The 26,299-nt window shown below is 42.6% G+C and overlaps 2 protein-coding genes across 7 annotated transcripts in view; both read left to right on the top strand.

The window, feature by feature from the left end:
- LOC126068549 (zinc finger protein 709-like) overlaps positions 1-26,299 on the top strand; it is a 476,820-nt gene that overhangs the window by 411,998 nt on the left and 38,523 nt on the right. For 3 of the 6 annotated variants that reach the window (XR_007515733.1, XM_049871210.1, XM_049871208.1), the window contains exons 8-10: positions 15,789-15,915; positions 16,906-17,062; positions 18,291-18,585. Coding sequence is in view for 5 of the 6 variants with exons in the window: in XM_049871210.1 (XP_049727167.1) it covers positions 15,789-15,915; positions 16,906-17,062; positions 18,291-18,585 (579 nt within the window). In the remaining variant the exon portion in view is untranslated. Of the gene's footprint in view, positions 1-15,788; positions 15,916-16,905; positions 17,063-18,290; positions 21,053-22,275; positions 26,137-26,299 lie in introns of those variants that run through there. The other 3 variants (XM_049871209.1, XM_049871203.1, XM_049871202.1) reach the window with 3 other exon arrangements.
- The window catches only part of LOC126068555 (zinc finger protein 501-like), a 119,189-nt gene that overhangs the window by 68,094 nt on the left and 24,796 nt on the right, over positions 1-26,299 (top strand). The window lies entirely within an intron of this gene.

The raw sequence follows: 26,299 nt of genomic DNA, 5'->3' as shown, positions 1-26,299 counted from the left end.
TTCCAATCTTGTGTCTTGTTGTTGTTAGGTGCCATCGAGTCAGTTCAGACTCATAGCAACCCTGTGCAAAACAACGAAACACTGCCCAGTCCTGAGCCATCCTTGCAATCGTTGTTATGCTTCAGCTCATTGTTGCAGCCACTGCGTCAATCCACCTCGTTGAGGGTCTTCTTCTTTTCCGCTGACCCTGTACTCTGCCAAGCATGATGTCCTTCTCCAGGGACTGATCCCTCCTGACAACATGTCCAAAGTATGTAAGACGCAGTCTCGCCATCCTTGCTTCTAAGGAGCACTCTGGTTGTACTTCTTCTAAGACAGATTTGTTCATTCTCTTGGCAGTCCATGGTATATTCAGTATTCTTCACCAAGGCCACAACAACCCTGTATCTGGCTGGCTTCAGTTCACTACTCTGCTTGACAAGAACCTATGAGTTGACGGCTTCAACAGCAGGTTGTTCACGAATGACTCTCAGGAAAGAAAAAAGCCACAGCAATAGATAATTTGTGTTATTTGTAAACAATGTGAATTGTCTTTCCAATGAGTTGGTAGAAAGGCCAATGCAGATATTTTTAAATGGAGAGCTGAAGTTATAGAATGTCATTGTTTTTGGTGTTCAAATCAATTGAATAAAGTATGATGAGTAGAAGGGATAGGAAGAAAAATAGGAATATATATCATGTTATATCCAGCCACTCAGCTTCTTGAATAAACACAGAACATTGTACTTTGGTGAGTAGCATCTGGGGTCCTTTCCACAACGGATTTCCTGTGTCCATACAACCAACTACTGTCCCTTCCTGCCTTCTCATTGTGCCTCCAGACATGAGCTGACCATCTGGTTACTTCTAGGGTGAATATCAACAGGGAAGAGGGCAGGTGGAAATCTTCTGTGTGTTGGAAAATTTCCCTACCTCCACCTCAGAGGAGGTTATACGAGTGTATATCCCGATGTAAAAATCCATCGCATTGTACACTGTCATGGATTGAATTGTGTCCGCCCTAAAATATGTGTCCACTTGGTTAGGCCATGATTCCCAGTGTTCTGTGGTTGTCCCCCATTTTGTGATTGTAGTTTTATGTTACAGAGGATTAGTGTGGGATGTAAGACTACTCTTACTCAGGTCACCTCCCTGATCTGATGTAAAGGGAGTTTTCCTGGGGTGTGGCCTGCACCACTTTTTATCCCTCAAGAGATAAAAGGGAAGGAAGCAGGCAGAGAGTTGGGGACCTCATACCACCAAGAAAGCAGTGCCAGGAGCAGAGCATGTCTTTTGGACCTGAGGTTTCTGTGCTGAGATGCTCCCAGACTAAGGGAAGACTGATGACAAGGACTTTCCTGCAGAGCTGACAGGGAGTAAAAGCCTTCGCCTGGAGCTGGTGCCCTTAATTCGGACTTTTAGCCTTCCAGACTATGAGAGAATAAACTTCTCTTTCTTAAAGCCATCCACTGTGGTATTTCTATTACAGCAGCACTAGGTGACTAAGACACCATCCACTGTGGTATTTCTGTTACAGCAGCACTAGGTGAGTGAGACACCATCCACTGTGGTATTTCTGTTACAGCCGCACTAGGTGACTGAGACACCATCCACTTGTGGTATTAAGGTTACAGCAGCACTAGGTGACTAAGACACCACCCACTGTGGTATTTCTGTTATAGCAGAATTAGATAACTAAGACATACACTAAGATTAATATACATCGTGCACTTTATTATGTGTGTATAGGAGACAAAAGTATACAGTTTGTAATTGTCATTTTCAAAGATACTTCACCTTTTACCTATGACTGGTACCTCCCTGCCTCTCACCCTGGAAAACTCCTCCCCCCAGGTTCCTCAGCACGTAGAGAGGTCAGACTGGGTGTGCACAGTCTGTATGCTGCTCCTGAGGAAAGATACTGGATACGCAAGAGACAACAAACCATGAAATAGAAGCCAAACTAGAGACTTCAGCAATCCTAAAGATTGGGAAACATTTATGAGGAGCAATGGAAGTAATTCTCTACGTGTTGCAGGTCAAGGCTCCTAGCTTGGAAGTACGCCCTGCCTCGGTTCTTGCCTAAAACTCACCAAGGATGACCAGGAGAGGCTCACAGGTTCCACAGGAAGAAAAGCTCAAGAGCAGGGGACAGAGAGGGACTGGGCAACACTAGCCTCTGTTCCCCCGAACAAAGGATTTTTTCTGGGGCTTATATGGGTTTGGCGAGGATAATAGAGTGACGAATATTTATTTAGCAGGTTTCTTTCAAGGGGCCGGTACTTCTCAGAATGGCGGTGCATTCTAAATTAGACTTCATGCCCATGTGGAATCTAAGATGGAACCATCCTGGGACTGGGTGGCAGGACTTATTATGGGGTGTCGCACCTGCACAGTCCCTCCCATGGTGCTGGTTCGATTCCTGTCGCGAGTAGTTGCATCAGGCAGAAGTCATCCGTCGGTCACCTTGTGGATGTCTATGTGTGCTCCAGGGACCTGATCCGGTCAGTGCTTCTGAAAAACATCTTACAAGGAAGTATATTGCTCCTTCTTTCCTTATCGCACATTCCAGGATGGGGTTTTTGCGTCATTAGCCAAGCACATAATTTTTGTAAGTAGCTTGCAAGTTTCAGGTGTTGCAGGGTACCTTGCCTAGCTGCACAGGCACTTTTTCTTCCCTGTCTCATACAGAATATGGGAAGACTTTTTCAAATGGCCAAATATGCAAATACTGACATCCTCTGTTCACCCAAGGGTATCTCTGATTACTGAAATCCACGTTACAGCTCAGGTATACATTTAAGAAAACCCAGCCTTTTCTCCGTAGAGGAAATAAGGACAACCCTGGTGACATCCCAAATACCAAGGGGAACCACTGAAGCCCACGGTCCCTATTTGGAGCGCTCTGGGTTCCCGCACGGAAGCACTCACGTACGCACCGACAGTCCCGAAAACCGGAAGCGGAAGAGGGCGGCCAAGGTGATGACCCTCGCTCTCCGGTGTGAGGTGTGTGTGGCAGCAGCTGGTTCCTGGAGGCCGCGGAGGTGGGACCTGCGTGTGTCGGTGCGTGGACAGGTGAGGTGGCGGGAGCCGCGCACACCTGTGGTGCTTAGGGGGCGGGGAGACATGCAGGGTCCCGGGCCTCCTGGGTGCTCGGGTCGCTCCGGGCGTCTGAATGGCGTGTCCCTACGTGGGGTGCAGACACAGGTGCGGGGTCACCTCGAGCAGCTCCTCAGCCCTCAGTCACCGCCGGCCCGTCTGTGTATTTACCGTTTACTGAGGTGTTTCCGGAGGGCTGGGCACGGGGTCGAGAACTTTGTCTAAGACACCTCCTTTGAGCCTCCAAACACCACTGCCAGGGAGCGACGATTTGTAACGTTTTACAGAAGTCGAATAATCTCGGAGAAATTTAATACCTTGCCCGTAGACAAATATCTGCTAAGTGGCAGTGTCTGAATTCAAATGCAAATCTGTTCTTACTTCAAGGGGCATAGTGATCACAGTCTCCCTGCCCGAAACGGCTCCTCTTTCTTTTCTTTGCTTCATCAGGCAGGACTTTTGTTGAGTAGTAGTGGTCCTGGGGAAATGAAGATTGTCGTGAGGAATATAACCTCCTCCTTTGATGGGTATATGTATTTAGGACTGATGAACAGTCAACAAACATGACTTGGAAATAGTACGTACATTTAGGAGCACGTTTATCCCAGTTTCAGGAGGAAAACATTTAATACAGGCACCTTTCGAGGAATTTCTTGGGCATTAAGGCAGAAATTTTCATCACGATTGTGTGAGAAACCGTACAGCCAGGCCTAGTTGGTCCAATATAAAATGTGATGTTGCTGCACAGTCTTAATGCAGGCGACGAATGATTTATAGGTATCACACACCCTTGGTGTGTAGTCTGTGGTCGATTGGGTACTGGGAATTGAACTGTAATCTAACCACTCAGGTTCTTGTCCTGTCTTATTAGCCGATTGAAATAAGATGGAGAGTGATTGCACGGGAAACAGAAAGTGGCAGGTTTATTATCTGCACATAGGAGGAGTGCCTGGGGCCTAGTGACCTTATGGCCAGGTGCTGGCTGACTAGGGAAGCTGGGGAGCTTTTTGTTTCCTGTGGCCTCAGGGGTTGGGTTTGGTACCTGGAATCTTCTGCCTTTAGCCCTCCCCTGCCTATAATGGGGTGGGGGGAGGGTCAGGTGAAGGATGTGATTTTGATCTGTGCATGCTTCAAGGTGTAACTAGGGCTAGTCAGTGGACCCAGCCACTACCTGCTGCGACTTCCTGCTCAAAACAAGCTTAGTGTTAGCAAGACAAACGGGGGAGGGGAGACAAGCAGGTTCCCAGGCCTCCCGGGTGGCCGTGTTAGCTCCCTGTGTGTTTCGGTGCTTGGACAGGTGAGGTGGAGGGAGCCGCGCAGACCTGTGCTGCTCAGGGAGCGGGGAGACATGCAGGGTCCCGGACCTCCCCGGCACCGGGGTCGCTCCCTGCGTCTCCGTGCCCCACCCCCACCGCCGCCCCCCGGTTCTCTTTTGTGTGTCTTTAGCTTCTCTTTTCTGTGTCTTTACGGTCCAGCTGCGGCCAGATGTGACGTCCTGTGAGCGGCAGAATGGGGGCCGTGACGGGGCCAGGGAAAGCCGGTTGAGCAAGACTCGCGTTTGGGAAATCTAACGCAATGTTTACTGAGAGTCGGCAGGCGGGGACCCGGGAAACATTTCCTCAGGTCAGGCTCCCTGCTTGAGGGGTGCGCTGCACGTTTATGGGGTGACGGAATAAGGAAGTTATACTATTCAGGAAGTTTGTGGGGAATCTTATGCACACGAACAGCAGGACGGGGGCAGATGTCTGAGCCCGATGCTGGTACCGGACCTCGGGCTTCTTAGTGTTTGGCCTCAGTTTTGTTGTGCAGCCCTTCGGTTCTTTTCCGGTCTTCTAATGGCATTTTTGTTCTGGGTAGGTCGTCCTAAGAACGCGGGAAGCTTCCCTACACGTGCCTTGTTGGTACCAGTTCTCAATTTCACGGAAAAGGTCCTTGTTTTTTCCTCGAGTAAGAATACCCTTTAAAGACAAACTTTACCTTCAGCAAGATTTCTTTTGCCTGAGTCAAGCGAAAGGAGTCAGCTGGGAGACTAAGTGTCTCCAAAGGACTGACTCCTTTGAGTCAGGGAGGTTATTGCTTTTATGTACCAGGTTATGTCAAGTGGCCTTTCTTTATTCATGCAGTTTCTGAGAAAAAGGCAAGGGTTTCAGGGGCAGGGGAGGAAGACGGGGAGGGAATTAGTGAGGCTGTGGAAATAAGGTGAGTCCACGAGAGCTGTGGTTGGTAGCCAGAGGTTGCTATTTCAATTAAAACAAATTACAACTAAAAGAAGATGTTCAGTTCCTTAATCGTATTAGTCATATGTTCAGTGCTAAGTAGCCACGTGGGCTGGAGGCTACCATGTTAGACTGTGCAGAAACAGAACATGGCTGTCTTCACAGCAAGTTCTCCTGGATAGTGTTGCTCATAAGTATATACAACAGGTGATAATTTCTGTGTGTCAGTGTGATAAGCCATAAAAAGAAAAAGCCATTGCTTGTCAAGTCAATTCCAACTCGTAGTGACCCTATGGAACAGGGTACAACTGTCCAACAGAGTTTCCAAGGAGCACCTGGTGGATTTGAACTGTCACTCTTTTGGTTAGCCGTCGTAACACTTAACCACTTTGCCACCAGGGTTTCCAAATAGGTAGTGAAAAACCAGGGACATACGGTACTTGTATTAAAAGGACCTAAGCTGAGAGGTTGGACAGCATGAAAAGGAAAATTATTGAAGTGAAGATTCAAAAAATTAGTTTTATTTGGCTACATGCATCATTGTGTAGGGCTCATAGCATGTTTTACGGGTGGGGGTGGAAAGAGTATTTCAGCTGGGAAAAATGAGTGCTGAAATTCCTGAGGTAACAGAGAACCCAGTATCCATTCGTTGATGAAAGTCGGAGATGATTGAAGCAGAGAGAACAAGGTGGTTGGACATGGGAGTAAACAAAGTGACAGCAGGCTGTTTCGAAGCCAGCTGACTACTTTGGGCTCTTTGTAGGCAAAGGCGCAGCCACTGACTGGCACTCAGCAGTTCCTGTGCTACAAATAGGTTTTGGAAGTGACAACCATGATTGAGTGACTCAGGCAGGAGCTTGTTATGAACAAGTTAGGGAAGACAGAGGAGGCCTAGACATGAAGATGGGTTGTGGATCAGGAAGATGAGAAAAAAAAACCCATTCCCATCACGTCCATTTCGACTCCTAGTGACCCTATGAGACAGATTACAACTGCCCACAGGGTTTCCAAGGTATGCCTGGTGGATTCAAACTGCCCACCTTCTGGTTAGCAGCGATAGCTCTTAACTACTGTGACACCAGGGTTTCCATCAGGAAGATAGTGTGGTGATGTAATGTAGATGTAGATGGTTCACAGGGCGTCCGATGTTGGACTGCTCATCCTTGACTTACAGGCTATAGATCAGTTAGTGACTTGAATGTCTATGTGTGTTATGGATTGAATTGTGGCCCCCATAAATGTGTGCCAACTTGTCTAAGCCCTGATTCGCAGTATTGTGTGATTGGCCACCATTTTGTCCTCTGAAGGGGTTTTCCGATGTGTTGTAAGTCTTACCCTTTTGATGTTAATAAAGGAGAATTAGAGGCAGTTAGGAAACCCTGGTGGCTTAGTGGTTAAGTGCTAGGGCTGCTAATCAAAGGGTTGGCAGTTCGAATCCGCCAGGCACTCCTTGGAAACTGTACGGGGCAGTTCTACTCTGTCCTATACGGTTGGAATCGACTTGAGGGAACTGGGTTTGTTTTTTTGTTTAGAGGCAGTTATGTTAACTAGGCAGAACTCAATCTACAAGGTTAGGTTGTATCTTGAGTCAGTCTCTCTAGGGATGTAAAAGAAGCCAGCAGAGAGACAGAGAGATCTCATACCACCAAGAAAGAAGCATCAAGAGCACAGTATGTCCTTTGGATCTGGGGTCCCCGCACTGAGAAGCTCCTAGAGTAGGGGAAGACTGATGATAAGAACCTTCCCTGTACTGATAGAGAGAAAGCCTTCCCCTGAAGGTGCTGCTGTGAATTTGGTCTCCTTCTAGACTGTGAGAAAATAAATTTGTTTGTTACAGCCATCTGCTTGTAGTGTTTCTGTTATAGGAGCACTAGATAATTAAAACAGTGTGGGTAACTCTGGGGATGTTGCTAAAATGTGGGTTTTGATTCAGCAGTTCTGGTGTGGGATGCAAGAGTCTACAAACTAAACAATCTTATAGTCTGTGCTGGGTATAAGGCTAGGAATAAGGATGTGAATCAAAATTAGTGCTGTTAGAGGAAATAATAAAAGGAAGGATAAAGGTTAAAGGGGACACACTGGCATAAAGATCATGTGAGAGAGAGAGCATTGACTCTGAGACCAAGAAACGAAAGAATAGCAGTCAGCTGGGTGGGGAGCAAGGTGGAAAGCAGTGGGAACAGAGACAGGGGAGGGCTCCGTAGAGAAAACTCAGTGATTTTCTGATTTGCTGATTGATTTAGTATAAGGTTGAAAGACAAATATTTAGCAACCCTCCCTGATTTCTCAGATGTTTAGGGACTGGTGGTGTCATGGTTTGAGAATGAAGGAGGGGGGTGGAAAAACTCAAGGGGAAGAAAGAAATGTTCATTGCAAAGCAACGGGAAAACTACCTATTACATGTTAGAGTGCTGTAAATGAAAAAAAGATTTCAAAGCATAATAAAAGAGTGTTAACTGCACATAATTAATGATGAATGAACTTAGATAAGTTCATTGACCACAGCTGAAAACTTCATCCTGACAGTTCACCCACATTGGTACGAAATGACGGTGCCTGTGTTGATCTGTAAGGGACAGAGGTAGATAGGTGAACTCACAACTTCAACATTGGAGCCCTAACTCCCTGGAGGAAATCAGGTTCAAGTTTTGCAGCCTGGCCAGGCCTGGTTGCTCCTCATGCTCTGGGAGAGGTAAATTCCTCCATGTGTGATCTTGTTGCAGAAAGGAGAGGCCCATGGAGCTGCCTGAAGAACGCAGGTGTGTGTTTGGGGGGCTGGAGCCTGTTCTGCCTTCAGTGTAAAGGCCCTCAGGGTGGAGCATTGCCCTGAGCCTGGGAGGAGGCCAAAGGCCTGTGACTCCCTGCTTCCTCCACACTGTTTCCTCCCTATCCTTCTTCCATTTCAGGCCTCAGGTGTGGTGCAGGGAGAACTAGTCCAGTCCAGGCAGCTGGGGACCTCAGGTGACTATCTTGCACATTCCTCAATCACAGGGAAGGATTTCAAGTGCTCAGACTGGTGTGTGGACCAAGCATTATTCATCTGCCTCCAAATTGCCCAGGCCTGTGCTTCCAGTCCTGTCCCTCTTCCTGGAAGTGGCTTCTTGGGCTCAGAGACGACATTCCCTTAGACTTGCAGAAACTGGAGAAGGAAATGGTGAGTTCTGTGGAGAACTGGGTTATCCTTAGCATAAGTGGGTGAGGCTGGATCTGAATTGTTGGGGGAGCAGCTGTGTGCTGCGGGGCTGTGGTTCCTCAATGAAGAAAAAAGGTAGCAGAGGAGACTGAGGGACTGAGGCCCAGGAGGCACCCTGAGGCCCTGCTCCTCTGTCACTGGGCCCTTCCCCTATATACACATGTGGCTTTTCAGGATTTAGATGCCTGCAGTCACCTTCCTTATGTGACTCTCAGAGCTGCCACCCTGGGGTGTTAACATCTTCACCCCGGGACTTTGTGCTCTGTGTTGAATGACAAAGTCTCCTGACCAGAGCCTGAAGACGGAGCATCTCTGGCTGTGGAGGCTGGGCCCCACCATCCAGACCCATCCTTGTTCTGTCTCTCTGACCAATGTTCTTGACTCCCCCCAGGCACTGGAACATTTTTAGTGCCGTTCTGAAACTACACCTGCAGCTGTCACACTGTTTTATGGATTAGAAAAGGAGAGGAGAGTTCGTAGGGAAGGCCCTGACTGTTTATGGGGTCCCGGGTGTTGGTGGTGCTCTCCTGATGTCACAAAAAGGCATGAAGCTGGGGACAGTGAGTCCAGCTGGATCCTGTCTGCGTTCTCCAAGCCCATTTTTACCTCCACTGGGGAAGGCTTTTGCCTTGAGGCTTTCAGGTATGTGGAAAGCATGACTCCGCAGTCTTGGTCCTCGTCCTCCCACCTGTGACTAGAGGTGTGTGTAATCCCTATGCTTGTTGATGTTCTCCCTAGTCTTAAATTAGAATCTAAAATAAAGCATTCTTTGAACAGAAGTGTGTGTTTAAATTCTTGGATTTACAGTTTCCAGTGGATCAAAATTTCTAGATCACTAGTTGTGTTTCTACTGAGAATTTTTCAATTTAATGGATGTAAATTTCTCAAACACAGAGGAATGCTTATTTTTAACTTACGTAAAAGTTTCTCTAAAGCTTACTTAAATCTTGAGAAAGTTCTCATTTCTTGCCTATGGATTGTTATCATCTATTTTTATAAGTTTATGACCATTACTGATATTATTCCCAGTATTATAGCTTCACCACCCAGGTCTGAATCCGTAAACTCTGTGTTGTTTAGTTTTGCCTCTTTTGAGCTTTCTGTTATTACTGTGTCTGGGTTCTTCAGTGACTTGTAATCTGCTCTGAAGGTTATAGTCTGATCTTCATCAGAAAATGCTTCAACTTCTCTTCTCAGTTTCAGTAAGCAAGATTGTGTTATCTGCATTGCCCAGGTGGTTTTTCAGTCTTCCTCTAATCCTGATGCTGTGTTCTGTTTCATATCGTCCAGATTCTCTGGTTATTTGCTCAGCATACAGTTTGGGTAAGTATGGTGAAAAGATAGAACCCTGACACACACCTTTCCTGACTTTCAAACATGCGGTATTCCCTTGTTCTGTCTGAACGACTGCCTCTTGGTCTGTGTGCGGTTTCCACAGGAGCACAGTTAAGTGTTCTGGAATTCCCATTCTTCGTAATGTTATCCATCATTTTTATGTTCCATATAGTCGAATGCTTTTGCATAGTCAGTGAAACGCAGGTAAACATCTTTCTGGTATTCTCTGCTTTCAGACACCAGCTGTGATATCTCTTGTTCCATGTCCTCTTCTGAATCTGGCTTACATTTCTGGCAGTTCCCTGTTGAAGTACTGCTGCAACTGCTTTTGAATGATCTTCAGGAAAATTTTCTTGCATGTGGTATGAAGGATGTTGTTCGATAATTTCCACATTCTGTTTTATCACCTGTTTTTGGAATAGGCTTGAATAGGGATCTCTTCCAGTTGCTTGGTCAGGTAACGGTCTTCCAAACTTCTTGGCATAGACGATTGAGCGCTTCCAGGGCTGCATCTGTTGGTTGAAACATCTCAATGGGTATTCCATCAATTCCTGAATGGCTGTATTTCGCCAGTTCTTTCGGTGCAGCTTGGACTTCTTCCTTCGGTACCATTGGTTCTTGATCCTATGCTACCTCCTGAAATGATTGAATGTCGACCAGTTCTTTTTGGTACACTTACCGTGTTTTCCTTTCATCTTCTTTTGATGCTTCCTGCATGATTCGATCTTTTCCCTGTAGGGTCCTTCAGTATTGCAGCTCGAGGCTTGAATTTTTTCTTCAGTTCTTTCAGCTTGAGAACTGTCAAGCATGCCCTTCCCTTTTCGTTTTCTAACTCCAGGTCTTTGGACATTCGTTGTAATACTTTGTCTTCTGGAGCTGCCCACTGAAATCTTCTGTTGAGCTCTTTTCTTTCATCATTTCTTCCATTTGCTTTAACTATTGTTTGTTCAAGAGTAAGTTTCAGAGTCTCTTCTGACATGCGTTTTGGTCTTTTCTATCTTTTCAATGATCTCTTGCTTTCTTCGTGTATGATGTTCTTGATGTCATTCACAGCTCGTCTGGTCTGTGGTCATTAATGCTCAGTGCATTGACTATATTCTTGAGATGGTCTCTAAATTCAGTTGGGATTTACTCAAGGTCATACTCTGGCTCTCGTGGAGTCGTCCTAATATTTTTCAGCTACATCTTCGCTTGCATATGAGCAGTTGTTGATCTGTTCCATAGTCGGCTCCTGGCCTTGTTCTGACTGACGGTGTTGAGCTTTAACATATAGGTATAGGGTTAGGCTGTGCGATGCATATATTTTTCTTGGGGGTCAGGGAGGGACACAGTTCAGTCCATGACACCATCCTTCTGGTTTTCAAAGGAAAAAATCTTGGACTCATCTTTCTCCTCTATTTCTTTTACACTTTAATGTTCAGTGCGTCAGGAAATTCTCTTACCTCTACCTTGAAAGTCTAGGGCCATCCCTTGCACTTGCCATTTTTCCAGCCACAGCTCCAGTCTCAGGCATCATCATTTCTTATCTGTTCATGCCCGTAACTTTATAGCACATCTTTTTATTATATTAGTCCCCTACACACCAGTTCTTTATAAGCTGTTCTATTGGTTTCCTCTTCCACTCAGGATTGTTAAATCACTCTGCATTTCCATCAGATTAAAAAGCCCTAGTCTTTTCAGTTGCCAACAGGTTCCCTAGAATGTGATAGGTCCCTTGACCTCAGTCCGTTGTCCCGTTTCCTCTAACATTACTCTCATTCTGCTCCAAACTTGGTGGCGTTTCGGTCTTAAAACATACAGATACCTTCCCACCTTCTGGCCTGTGCTCTGGCTGTTCTTTCTTTCTGGAACAATGTCTTCTCAGATTTCTTGGATCGTTGCTTCCTATCCCTTGAGTCTTAGCTCAGGTGTTTCTTTTCAGTGAAGCCCAGTCTGAACCGCCTCCTTAGTGCCGCTGCTTGCATTGTCAGCGCTGCCGGTACTCTGGATCCTGCTCTACCTTTCATTTTTCCACTGGACTCATCACCTTTCCATGTTCCTGTGATGTAACATCCTATTGTTGATTGCTGAGTCTCTAACCTTTAGAATAGGGAGGTCTTGAGTTTTCCAGTTATATATCCCAATTACAGAGAAGACCGTCTGACAAATTTTAGCTTATCTAATTTTCTGTTATTCATTTTTGTTTTCTAATAAATAGATTTTCTTTTTTAGAGCCGATTTAGATTAACAGAAGAAACAAGTGGAAAATACAAAGTTCCCATGTACCTCTACTTCCTCCTGTCCCTCCACTTCAGTTTTCCATATTACAGCGTCTAGTATTAGTATGCGAAATTTGTTACAATTGCTGAAGCAACATGGGTACCGTATAATCAGCAAAAAAACATAGTTTACATTAGGGTACCCTCTTTGTATTGTACGCTATATGGGATTTGACAAATGCGTAATATCAATGGATCCACCATTCTGATATCATGTGGAATATTTTCTCTTCCTTAAAAGTCCCTTATGCTCCACTTTGACGCATCTCTTCCCCTCTGCCCTTTAACCTGGCAGCCGCTTGTCTTTTTACTGTCTGTATCCTTTTCCCTTTTCTAAAATCTTACAGAGTTGGAATGTTACAGTATGTAGTTTTTTCAGAGTAGTCTCTTTTACTGAGCAATATTCGTTTAAGGTTCTGCTGTGTCTTTACAGGATTTTTTTTTTCTTGTGATTTAGGTGAAAGTTTACAGAGCAAATTAGTTTCTTATTCAAAAATGTATACACAGATTTTTTCATGGTGTTGGCTGCAATCCCACATTGTGTCAGCATTCTCTCCCTTTCCCTTTCCACACCAGGGCCACCGTGTCCATTCGTCCAGCTTTCCTGTCCCCTCCCACCTTCTTATCTTTGTTTCTGGGCAGGTGTTGCCTATTTGATCTCGTATGTTTGATGGATTTAAGAAGCATGTTCCTCATGTGTGTTATTGTTCATCTTATAAGCCTGCCTGATCTTTGGCTGAAGGTAAACTTTGGGAATGGCTTCAAGTGTGAGTTAAAAGGGTGTTTGGGGGCCATAGTCCCAGGTTCCTCCAGTCTCTGTCAGACCAGTAAGTCAGGTCTTTTTTGTGAATTTGACCATTTGTTCTACATTTTTCTCCCACTCTGTTGTAATCCCAGTCAGAACTGTCCGTAGGGGTAGCCCGGCACCATCTAGCTCTCTGGTCTCCGAGGCATGTGGTCTGTGGTTCATGAGGTCCATTAGCCCTTTGGACTAATTGTTCCCTTGGGTCTTTTGTTTTTTCCCCTCTCCTTTGCTGCTGACTGGAAGAGACCGATAGTTGTCTTTTTTAGATTGCCACCGAAAAGCCTTTAAGATGCCAAACGCTACTCACCAAATCTTTACATGAGTTTTGATAGCTCACTTCATTTTCTTGCTGAGTAATATTCTGGGGTGTAGTTGCACCACACTTTGCTTATCTATTTATTCACCCACGGAAGGGCCTCTTGATTGCCTCCGGCTTTTGACAAGTATGAATGAAACTGTTAGAAATATTCGTTGCAGATTTTTCTCTGGACAAAGGTTTTCAGCTCATTTGGATAAGTATGAAGGAGTGAAATTGCTGGATCATGTGGTAAGGGGATATTCAATTTTGTAAGAAACTGCCAAACGGGGTGTACCGTTTTGCATTCGAACCAGCAGTGACTTAGAGTTCCTGTTGCCCCGCATCCTGGTGTTGTCACTGGTGGGGAGTTTAGCCATTCTAATCAATACGTAGTGGTATTTTTTTGTTGTAGGTTGCAGTTTGTTACTGATACATAATGCTGAACATCTTTTCATACACCTGTTGGGCAGCTATTTGTTCAGATCTTTTGCTCATTTTCTAATTTGTTTTCTTTTGGGGGGTGGTTCTTGTTAAGTTTTAAGAGTTCTTTATATATTTTGAGTTAAAAAAAAAAAAGGAAAACCAAACCCTTTGCCATTGAATCAATTCCAAGTAATGTCCACTCTGTGGCTTACAGGGCAGGACTTTCTTGCCTGTAATTTTTAGAGAAGTAGATCACCATGACTTTATATCATGGTTCCGCTGGGTAGGTTTGAACTGTAAACCTTTACATTAGCAACTGAGCATGAACTGTTTGCCCTACTCAGGATCCTTTTTTGAATATCAATCCTTTATCATCTATGTGTTTGGGAAAGATTATCTCCTAGGTTTTGGCGTGTCTTCATTCTCTTAACACTGTGTTTTGCAGAGCAGAAGTTTTTCCTTTTTTTAAAAACCATTTTGTTGTAAATACGTAGGTAATAAAACATTTTTTAATTTTAACCAAGTCCAATTTATGTGTTTCCATCATGGCTAGTACTTTATGTTGTGTCTAAAAAATCGTCCCGAAACCCGGAGATCACCTAGGTTTTCTTTTATGTTGTCTTCTTGGAGTTTTATAGTTTTACATTGGCGTTTAGGTTTTTGATCCATTTTGAGTTGATGTTTGTAAAAGGTGTAAGATCTCCATCTGGATTCCCTTTTTTTGCTAGAGGATGTACAAGTGTTCTAGCACATTTATTGAAAAGGCTAGTCTTTCTCCTTTCAATTGCTTTTGGTACTTATTCAAAGATCAGAAGACTCTATTTGTGTCTATTTCTGAGCTCTCTCTTCTGTTCCATTTATCTATTTGCCTTTTCTTTTGCCAATGCCACACTGTCTTGCAAAATTCAATCATGCAACCTCCGGCATCGTTTCTGTCACCGAGGCCATATTTTCCAACTACCGATTCTTCTTTGTTTCCAACTTTCTCATTCCAGTCAACCAGTAATTATCAATGCATCCTGACTGCACGTTTGATCAAGTTGAGAATACAGAAATCGATAAAAATCTTCAATTTCTTCACCTTAGTGGTTGGTGCATAAATTTGAATTATAGAATCAGTCTCTGAAGGACATCCTGCTTGGTGAAGTAGAGGGTCAGCAAAAAAGAGGAAGACCTTCAACGAGATGGATTGACAGAGCTGCTGTAACAATGGGATCAAGCAGAACGATGATTGTGGGGGTGACACAGGACCAGGCAGCGTTTTGTCCTTTTGTACGTAGGGTTGCTAGGAGTTGGAAATGACTCAGTGGCCCCTGACAACAACTTATAACATTAGACACTATTTTATGTTGGAATGTATGAATTTGTTGAGGGGAGCAGTCACTAATAATTGATGTACAGTTACATCAGGTCTCAACATTTGAGAATTGTGTGGCGATCTGGATTCTTCTGTTTCCTGTCTCATTTGATCTCTTCTATTACATTTTCCTGTTTCTAAAAACGACCGATGACAGAACACCTGAGTTTTTGAAAACTAGGTGACTGACATGTAAAAATTCATAATTCTCCAAAGTCATTCTTTTTTCTATAGGTGAACCTGTTACCTTCTGATCTCCTAGAGTTCCAGAACATATTAACAGCTCAGAGTCGTGGTTTGCCAGTTTGTTTGTTCAGGCCTTAGTGGTCCCTTGGCTGTGAAGGGCAAAATGAAAAACCGCCATTCTTCGCTGTTTCCCACTTGTTAATACTTCAACCCTGCCTTCACCCTTTGCTTTATGTTTTGTTGAATGTTCTGGTGGGTCTTATGGAAGGAAGTGTAATTGTTTTATCACAAGGAAGTGATGGTCTGCATGAGAGTATTTCTCTAAATTCTGCTATGTTTTCTAACTGTTTTAGACCATAAAGAGGAATGAGACTGCAGTGGGCTGCAGTCAAACTGTGGAGAGATTATTTCTGTTTCTTGAAAGTATATGAGACAGGATGCAATCAGTGAGGAAGTGAATGTAGTTAGTGAAGGGAAGAGACTGATGACTACCCAAAGATAAACCTTGGTACAATGCAGAGCTTTGTGTCAAATCCCTGGGAATTCTTAGTTTCCCATGGCTGTGAGCCATACCCTTCATTCTTGAACACATTGGAGTACATGGTACCTTGCTGATCCATGACGTATGGAATGTTTTAGGACTCAGTGGTCATTGAGGACGTGGCTGTGGTCTTTAGCCAGGAAGAGTGGGCGTTGCTGGATGTTGCTGAGAGGAAACTCTACAGAGATGTGATGATGGAAACCTTCAGAAACCTGACCTCAGTAGGTAAGAAGGGCATCTTTTCTTTTTTTATTTCTTTCTTTAGCAAATAAAAATATTTGACTCATTGACTTCACTCCAGAATTTGGGCTGAGGAATGGGAATAAATTGTTAACTAAATCAGGTGTGGTCCCTTGGTCTATGGACCCGACATATCCTGAATTCCCTGTAAAGCTCTTTATGTACTAACGTGAGTTTACATTTCTCCTGTGATTAAAAGCCCTGAGGCTTTCTAAGTGTTGTAAGTGTAAGCATTGGCTTCAGGGTCACTATGGGACATTGAGATGTAGGTGGTTTGGGACCTTGTAGAGAGTTTTACAGTATTTATTACAAGTTCAACATGATTATTTTGCTGTATATAAAGTCAGACCTGTCTATCATCAGAGATCCTGAAGAGGAAAGTATTGTCTCAGTGTCGAGGAAATGTTCATTGCTCTTCACTGTCTTTCCTTATGATGTGCATTTCTCCATTAGCACCATGTGAGCTATACCCATTTGATTTCTCAGAGAAAAAAGGAAAGATCTGAGTACAGTGAGGATAGGCCCCATCCAGGGCCCGTGTGTCAGGAAGCACCAGGAAAGCAAGAATTTTTGGAAAGACTAGCCCTGTATGAATGGAATTACATTTCAATTAGTCAGCCAGAAAAATTCTCTTTTGGGTTGTGGACACTACTTCACAGATACCCGAACTTACTTTTCTGACTTTAGCAGTCCTGTCAGAACTATGGTCATAGAGAGACTTTTCTTCTTTAATGTTACATTGCGCATCGTGTCCGATATTTTTCTTTTCAGCTCTCGTAACTGCACCTATTTATGTCACCATCACTCTCAATCCTCATGGAATTATTCCCTAGTAAATTGTTCTTTAACCATTGCGAACATGCTCCAACAGTGAAATGTGGCTAAGTCTTTCTTTGCTCATGGCAGCCTTTTTCCCCACTGACTCCTTTCTTTTTTCTTTCATATTGTGAACCTCAACTTGAATATTTGGGTTAGTCTCCCAAAACCTTATTGGTGGAGAAAAGTTATCCATATCCAGTGAATGTACAATGATGCGGTACATTAAGAATAATCCCCGGATGTCCACGTTAGGAGAAATCTGCACGTGGCATGGCAATATAGGTCACTCTGAAAACCAGGGGAGACATTTGAGGTGAGTGTCATTCAAACAAGAGAAAGCCGTGCCTCAGGAGAAAGACCAAAATGTCTTGACATTAACATATAGACATACATGTTTACGCAGGAGTATTAGCACTTTCAGCCGCTTTGTGAATGTTCAGTACTCACCAGCGTAAACGAGTGGCAGCGTATGCATTGCATAGAAACGAGATCTATTCCCTGTCAGATTTTGACTGCAGTAGGAAACAATCAGCGGTGCCCAGCTTAAGGATGTAGGCTATTTGCACTACTTTGAATATGTGTCACTCTCCACAGTCTTGCCAATAATCCAATTTCCTGCATCAGGCCCCTGAGACTTTTGGGATCCATGTGGGAGAGTGGATTATTGGCAGGACATTGGAAAGTGATACACATTCAAAGTGACACTCTTGGCTGCCATCTCGGAGTTGGGCACTGCTGTTTTTCTCCTATTCATGTGAAAATTGAACAGGCAACTGATTTTGTTTCTGTGCAAAGTATATGCTGCCTTTGTTTATGTAGGCAATTCCTAAACTGTTACGAACCGTTTTGAAATCTTGAAATGTACCAATATGTACACATTCTCCTCAGTTTTGACTGTCTCTTTACCCAGCATTTTGCACATTTGACAATTGTAAAAAAGTCTACTATCCGACTATTTTGAGCATTGAAGATGGACATTTGGCAGTAATGGATGCTGAGATGCAAGGCATAAGTATTGCTGGCTGTGACGGTTAAGATTATGTGTCAGAGTGACTGGACCACGATTCTCACTGGCCTGTTAGCTATGTAATGATGTAATTTGGCAGTTACGTAATGATGTTGTCATCCTTTATTTTCTCATCTAACGTCATCTTCCATTTTCACATAATGCCATAATTGCACAACAGCCTGGTCTTTTGAACCTAGTCATGTTGATAAATGAGGAGAAAGTGTACACATACAGGTGTCTATGTATATGAACATAGATGGAAAAGTATGCATTTTGGGAGTTTTCATAATATAGCATATTCAAATAGATGAGTGAGATACAGGGTATTTGAAAGATATTTCGCTTGGACACAATTATCAGAAAGCCTCATATTTTAGAAATTCAGTGACAGTAATGGTCGTGTCTCTGCTAGATGATTTAACCTAGGAAACCTGAGGTAAGTCAGGCAAAAACCAAGCACCTTCACTATGTTTGGTAACGGTGAAATGGGAACACATTTATTTCCAACACCATGCACCCTATTTTTTAACAGCAGTCATACAGTAGAGAACCTCCATGAGAGTAATGAGTGCACTCAGTCTTGGAAAATCTTCAGCTGGATTCCAGATCTTACTGTGCTCCAAAGAAACCCTCCAAAAGTAAACGCTTTTGAATACTCTGAGTGTGGAAAGATCTTCATGGATCACTCACCATATAACCATCATATCAGATCTTCCACCAGATGCAGTGCCTCTCAGTGTAAGGAATGTGGAGAATCCTGCAGCTGTTCCTCTCACCTAACTACTCCTTTGAGAGTTCCTCATGGAAATAAACCCGATAAATGTAAGGTATGTGGGAAGGACTTAATTTGTATGCCAACCCTTAAGAGTCCTGTGCCAACACTCACTGGTGAGAAATGTTGTGAATGTAACAAATGTGGGAAAGGTTTCTGTAGTTTGTCATCACTTTGGACATGTGTGAGTGGTCATAAACATACATGTAAAGAATATTGTGAAATCTATAGTCGTTCATCCCTCATTGTACCTAAAAACTGTCCTGACAGAGATAAGCATTATGAATGTGAGGAATGTTGGAAAGCCTGTAGCTCCTCAGAACTCAGTATAAAAAAAATACATATTAGAAATCACACTGTAGAGAGGCCTTATGAATGTGAAGAATGTGGGAAAGCCTTTATTCATTGCTCCCATCTCACTTCACATAGAAGAGCTCACAGTGGAGAGAGGCCTCATGAATGTAAGGAATGTGGGAAAGCCTTTATTCGTTCCTCCGACCTCACTTCACATAAAAGAACTCACAGTGGAGAGAAACCTTATAAATGTAAGGAATGTGGGAAAGCCTTTATTCGTTCCTCCGACCTCACTTCACATAAAAGAACTCACAGTGGAGAGAAACCTTATAAATGTAAGGAATGTGGGAAAGCCTTTATTCGTTCCTCCCACCTCGTTAGACATAAAAGAACTCACAGTGGAGAGAAACCTTATGAATGTACGGAATGTGGGAAAGCCTTTACTCATTCCTCATCCCTTAATAAACATAAAAGAACTCACAGTGGAGAGAAACCTTATAAATGTGAGGAATGTGGAAAAGCCTTTATTTGTTCCTCCGAGCTCGCTTTACATAAAAGAACTCACAGTGGAGAGAAACCTTATGAATGTACGCAATGTGGGAAAGCCTTTAGATGTTCCTCAGCCCTCACTACGCATAAAAAAACACACAATGGAGTGAGGCCTTATGATTGTACAGAATGTGGGAAAGCCTTTCGTTATTCCTCAGTCCTCAATGTACATAAAAGAACTCACAGTGGAGAGAGGCCTTATGAATGTAAACAGTGTGGGAAAGCCTTTATTTGTCCCTCCCGCCTCAATTCACATATAAGAACTCACAGTGGAGAGAGGCCTCATGAATGTAAGGAATGTGGGAAAGCCTTTCCTTGTCGCTCATACCTTCGTAAACATAAAAGAACTCACAGTGGAGAGAAACCTTATGAATGTACGGAATGTGGGAAAGCCTTTACTTGTCGCTCATACCTTCGTAAACATAAAAGAACTCACAGTGGAGAGAAACCTTATGAATGTACGGAATGTGGGAAAGCCTTTACTCGTCGCTCATCCCTTAGTAAACATAAAAGAATTCACAGTGGAGAGAAACCTTATGAATGTAAGGAATGTGGGAAAGCCTTTACTCGTCGCTCATCCCTTAGTAAACATAAAAGAATTCACAGTGGAGAGAAACCTTATGAATGTAAGGAATGTGGGAAAGCCTTTATTTGTTCCTCCCACCTTGCTTCACATAAAAGAACTCACAGTGGACAGAAACCTTATGAATGTACGGAATGTGGGAAAGCCTTTACTCGTCGCTCATCCCTTAGTAAACATAAAAGAATTCACAGTGGAGAGAAACCTTATGAATGTAAGGAATGTGGGAAAGCCTTTATTAGTTCCTCCCACCTTGCTTCACATAAAAGAACTCACAGTGGAGAGAAACCTTATGAATGTACGTAATGTGGGAAAGCTTTTATTTCTTGCTCATATCTTAGAATGCATAAAAAAACTCACAGTGGACAGAAACCTTATGAGTGTAAGCAGTGTGGGAAAGCCTTTATTCATTCCTCTAGCCCCACTTCGCATATAAGAACTCACAGTAGAGAGAGGCCTTATGAGTGTAAGGAGTGTGGGAAAGCCTTTTTTCAGAACTCGAACCTCACTAAGCATGTCGGAATTCACCATGGGGAAAGGCCCTATAAACATAAGCAATGTGGAAAGCCTTTAGTTGTTCCTCAGACCCCACTTTACATATAAGAACTCACAGAGAGTTGATTATTCTTATGTCAAAAGTGGGATGTTTTGTCCTTACTGTTATGATTTTGATAAAGTTCTGAAAGTCAGCAATTAAAGATGAGAGTTTCTTGGTAAGTAAGAAATCAATACTAACTGAAAAGAACGGATCATTAAGAGTAATTTATGCCTTTGGGAGAAATGATAATAGTTTCATTGTAATTGTGGGACTGTCCTCATCGGTGTTTGTTACTTTCTTAGTCCAAGCTAAACTTCACCTTTCTGAAAGTCGTTGCTATTACAAATGAGGCTGCTGGGAATAATTGGCTTTATATTATTTAACGTTATTGTCGATGTTATTTTGCAAGCAATTAAATATGCTCATCTTGTATTTGGTTCAGACTGTTTTGTCATATTTGAAACGTTCTTTCCATTTTTTCCTATTGTAAAGTAAGCTATTTTATCTATTATAATTAATAACTCATATAGTGGTACTTTGAGTCTGTGCAGATATTCTGTTTTTCATTGTATTTTGGCCTACTAATTTTAGTATTCAAAGATAATTACATATCATTATTACTGTGGTGTTTACCAGATGATGTTTTTTGTTCCAATGTCCAAAAATAGTATATCTATCAATTGGAATTCTGAAGGAAAAAGCTTTTCCTTCTCTCCGATTTTATCATGTTTTTAAATGTTTGTAATAGGACACGCAGTCCACAGATTATGAAGGAGTTCCTTTCCTAACTATGTGTTTAAGTTGAATTTTCATGTTGGAATAGTTAGGTATAATTGTAAATATGTAACATCGTTTAGTTGACTGTTTTCCTTAGAATATACTATATGGCGTACCTTTCTGTGCTTAAAAAGGTTTTAAACACTTCTGGTTACAATAAAAGATTGTTAACATAATAGTACAGTAACAACAGTAATGACGTTCTGATGCACATTACAACGTTGTAACCCTATGTTATTACGAACCTCTGCCACTTGCTTGGGTTCTCTTTTGATACGCTTCTCTCACCTCTGACTTGGGGGGGCTAGGAGGCTGCCCTCCTAGGCACTGCACATGTGACTCCCCTCCATAAGGTAGTGGGGGAGGGAAGTACAGAGCATGGACCCCACCCCTGCACGATTCCTTACCTGACCTTACAGGGGACTTCGGCCTGTGCCCAGTTCCAAACAGTAAGAACAAGCAACACGGTGACACCGCATCACCACTGGGCAAGGGATGCAGGACTTGAGATCCTGCAGGAGAGGATCTTCATTTCTAATAGGATGAGCCAGATTGGAAAGTCATGAGTCAGTCCAGTAAATGACTGGGAGGTGGGCATACAACAGGTAAAGATGGAGAGAAGCTGGTATAGATAAAAGACAGTAAAAGAAACAAGGGATTTTACATGAGAGTGGAAGAAGATCAACCCCGAAATAGTACTAGGCATTGAGACTAATGCTGACTTCACTCCTGGAATCAGAGGTACAAAGGGTGTGAGATGAAATTGAAAGCATTGAATTGATTTTTAAAAATCCAGAAGGAACCTGGAGAAAAGATACTTTTTCACAAAAAAATAGTGTCCACAAACAAGATCACTGGGAATTATACGGAAAAAGGTTTGCCCTCTTTAACCCATCTCTGTTTTCCTTACCCTGAGTTCTTTATCCTCTTCTTCTTTCCATTCCATCAGTCTTTTCCAACTTTTATAGCTCTGCTTTATTCTGTTTATTTTTGTATGTATCTTTAAGTTCATGTTATTTGGTTCCACAATCAACACCCATGGAAGGAGCAGTCAAGAAATCAAAAGACACATTGCATTGGGTAAATCTCCTGCAAGAGACCTCTTGAAAGTGTTAAAAAGCAAAGATGTCACCCTGAGAACTAAGGGACAGCTGACCCAAGCCAGGGTGTTTTCAATTGCCTAATTTGCATTTGAAAGCTGGGCAGTGAATAAAAAAGACAGAAGAAGAATTGAGGCCTTAAAATTGTGGTGTTGGGAAAGAGTATGGAACATACCATGGACTGCCAAAAGAACAAACAAATCTGTCTTGGAAGAAGCACAACGAGAATGCTCCCTGGAAGGAAGAATGGAGAGACTGCGTCTCACATACTTTGGACGTGTCGTCCGGAGGGATCAGTCCCTGGAGAAGGGCATCACGCTTGGTAAAGCAGAGGGTCAGCAAAAAAGACGAAGACCCTCAATGAGATGGATTGACAGAGGCTGCAGTAGTCGGTTCAAGCTTAGCAGATATTGTGAGGATGGTGCAGCACCTGACAGTGTTTTGTTCTATTGTACATGAGGTCGCAATGAGTCGGAATCGACTCGATGGCATGTAACAACAACAGGCTTTAAGTTCATGAAACCTATCTCCTGGTGTGTATGGAATGATATGAGACCTATCTACCCCCTTTAATTTTGCAATTATATGTTTAAATACAGAATTTGTGAGTAGGTTTGGTGTTTTATATCTGTATGTTTCTGTTGTCTATGCTCGTTCATTCCCTGTGTGTCTGATAATTTGTTGTTCTGTGATAGACTTTATATTCTTTAGGTTTTCTTTTTATTTTGAACCACGTTTAAAATATAGGAAATAAAACCAAGACTTGTTTATATATTTCTTGTAAAGTCTCATCAGCTGTCAATATGTTGGATGTTTCAATTAAAGAGACAATTGAAGATATAATTTTTCTTCCAAAGGAATTTTTTTTTTTTTTTTAGTGGCTGGAGTTACTATTACCAATCTCAGAAATCTTAGAACGTTCAGAGCTCAGTATTTCCTTTTGGATGACTCTCAGCCAGGCCATGTAGTCCCTGTGCTACATGGGTATGGCTCCCACTTTTGGGAAGCCTGAACTCCAACTTCTGCCCGTACATCTGAACCTCATTTCCATAGTTTTCTAACTGAGCCAGCCTCCTGTTGATTAAGTTCATGTGAAATGCTTGACTGCTCTCTCTCGTTCCATATTCGTCTAAATTGTGCCCAGGAACTTCTCAAGATTTTATTTTTTTATACTTTTAGAAAGATGTATTTTATTTCATCCAGTGCATTTTTTTATTGTGCTTTAAGTGAAAGTTTACTAATCAAGTCAGTCTCTCACATAAAAACTTATACACACCTTGCTACACACTCCCAATTACTCTCCCCCTAATGAGACAGCCCACTCTCTCCCTCCACTGTCTCTTTTTGTGTCCGCTCCAGGGAGGAGATGCCAACGTAGTCTCAAGTGTCGACCTGATCCAAGAATCTCACTCCTCACCAGCATCCCTCTCTAAGCCATTGTCCAGTCCAAGCCGTGTCTGAAGATTTGGCTTCAGGAATGGTTCCTGTCCTGGGCTAACAAAAGCTCTGGGGGCCATGACTACCGAGGTCCTTCCAGTCTCAGTCAGACCATTAAGTCTGGTGTTTTTATGAGAATTTGGGGTCTGCATCCTAGTGCTCTCCTGCTCCCTCAGGGGTTCTCTGTTGTGTTCCCTGTCAGAGTAGTCATCGGTTGTGGCCGGGCACCATCTAGTTCTTGTGGTCTCAGGATGATGTAGTCTCTGGTTCATGTGGCCCTTTCTGTCTCTTTGGCTCGTAATTACCTTGGGACCTTGGTGTTCTTCATTCTCCTTTGGTCCAGGTGGGTTGAGACCAATTCATGCATCTTAGATGGCTGCTTAATAGCATTTAAGACCCCAGATGCCACTCTTCAAAGTGGGATGCAGAATGTTTCCTTAATCGATTTTATTAAAGCCCATTGACTTAGTTGTCCCCTGAAATCATGGTCCCCAAACCTCTTGCCTTGCTACACTGTTCTTCGAAGCATTCAGTTTATTCAGGAAACTGCTTTTGGTTTAGCCCGGTTATGCTAACCTCCCCTGTACTGTGTGTTGTCTTTCCCTTCACCTAAAGTAGTTCTTACCTACCAACTAATTAGTGAATAACCCTCTCCCACCCTCCTTCCTCTCATAACCACAAAAGAATGTTTTCTTCTCAGTTTAAACTATTTCTCAAGTTCTTATAATAGTCGTCTTATACCATATTTGTCCTTTTGTAACTGACTAATTTCACTCAGCCTAATGCCTTCCAGGTTCCTCCATGTTATGAAATGTTTCACAGATTCCTCACTGTTCTTTATCGATGTCTAGCATTCCATTGTGTGAATATACCATAATTTATCCATTCATCTGTTGATGGACACCTCGGTTGTTTCCATGTTTTTGCTATTGTACACAGTGCTGCAGTAAACATGGGTGTGCATATATCTGTTCTTGTAAAGGCTCTTATTTCTCTAGGATATATTCCGAGGAGTGGGATTGGTGGATCGTATGGTAGTTCTATTTCTAGCTTTTAAAAAAAAAAAAATTAAGGAAGCGCCAAATCGATTTCCAAAGTGGTTGTACAATTTGACATTCCCACCAGCAGTGTATAAGTGTTCCAATCTCTCCACAGCCTCTCCAACATTTTTTATTTTGTGTTTTTTGTATTAATGCCAACCTTGTTAGAGTGAGATGAAATCTCATCGTAGTTTTGATCTGCATTTCTCTAATGGCTAATGATGGTGAACATTTCCTCATGTATCTGTTAGCTACCTGAATGTCTTCTTTAGTGAAGTGTCTATTCATATGTCTTGTCCATTTTTTAATAGGGTTATTTGTCTCTTTGCAGTTGAGTTTTTACAGTATCATGTAGATTTTAGAGATCAGACGCTGATCAGAAATGTCATAGCTAAAGCCTTTTTCCCAGTCTGTAGGTAGTCTTTTTACTCTTTTGGTGAAGTCTTTGGATGAGCATAGGTGTTTGATTTTTAGGAGCTCCCAGTTGTCTAGTTTTTCTTCTGAATTCTTAATAATGTTTTGTATACTGTATATGCCTTGTATTAGGGCTCCTAACATTGTCCCTATTTTTTCTTCCATGATCTTTATCATTTTAGATTTGATATTTAGGTCTTTGATCCATTTTGAGTTAGTTTTTGTGCATGGAGTGAGGTATGGGTCTTGGTTTTTTTTTTTTGCAGATGGATATCCAGTTATGCCAGCACCATTAGTTAAAAAGACTCTTTCCCTCATTTAACTGTTTTGGGGCCTTTGTCAAATATCAACTGCTCATATGTGGATGGATTTATGTCTGGATTCTCAATTCTGTTCCATTGGTCTGTGTATCTGTTGTTGTACCAGTATCAGGCTGTTTTGACTACTGTGGTGGTAGAATAGATTCTAAAATCAGGTAAAGTGAGGCCTCCCACTTTGTTCTTCTTTTTCAGTCATTCTTATTTATCCAGGGCCTCTTTCCCTTGCATATGAAGTTGGTGGTTTGTTTTTCCATCTCATTAAAGAATGTTGTTGGGATTTGGATTGGAATTGCATTAAATGTATAGATTGCTTTTGGTAGAATAGACATTTTATACTGTTAAGTCTTCCTATCCATGGGCAAGGTATGTTCTTCCACTTATATGGCCTTATGGTCTGAGAAGATGCTTTGGAATATTTCGATGTTTTGGATTCTGCAAAGGTTTGTTTTATGATGTAATATGTGGTCTATTCTAGAGACTGTTCCATGTGCGCTAGAAAAAAAAGTATACTTTGCAGCTGTTGGGTGGAGTGTTCTGTACGAGTCAATAAGGGCAAGGTAGCTGATTGTAGCAATTAGGTTTTCCCTGTCTCTGTTGAGCTTCTTACTGGATGTCCTGTCTTTCTTCGAAAGTGGAGTGTGGAAGTGTCCTACTATAATTGTGGAGGTGTCTATCTCACTTTTCCGTTCTGTTAACGTTTGTTTTATGTATCTTGCAGCC

This window comes from Elephas maximus, chromosome X, assembly GCF_024166365.1.
Source record: "Elephas maximus indicus isolate mEleMax1 chromosome X, mEleMax1 primary haplotype, whole genome shotgun sequence".
NCBI classification, from domain to species: Eukaryota; Metazoa; Chordata; class Mammalia; order Proboscidea; family Elephantidae; genus Elephas; species Elephas maximus.
This window is presented reverse-complemented; position numbering and strand designations above follow the sequence as displayed.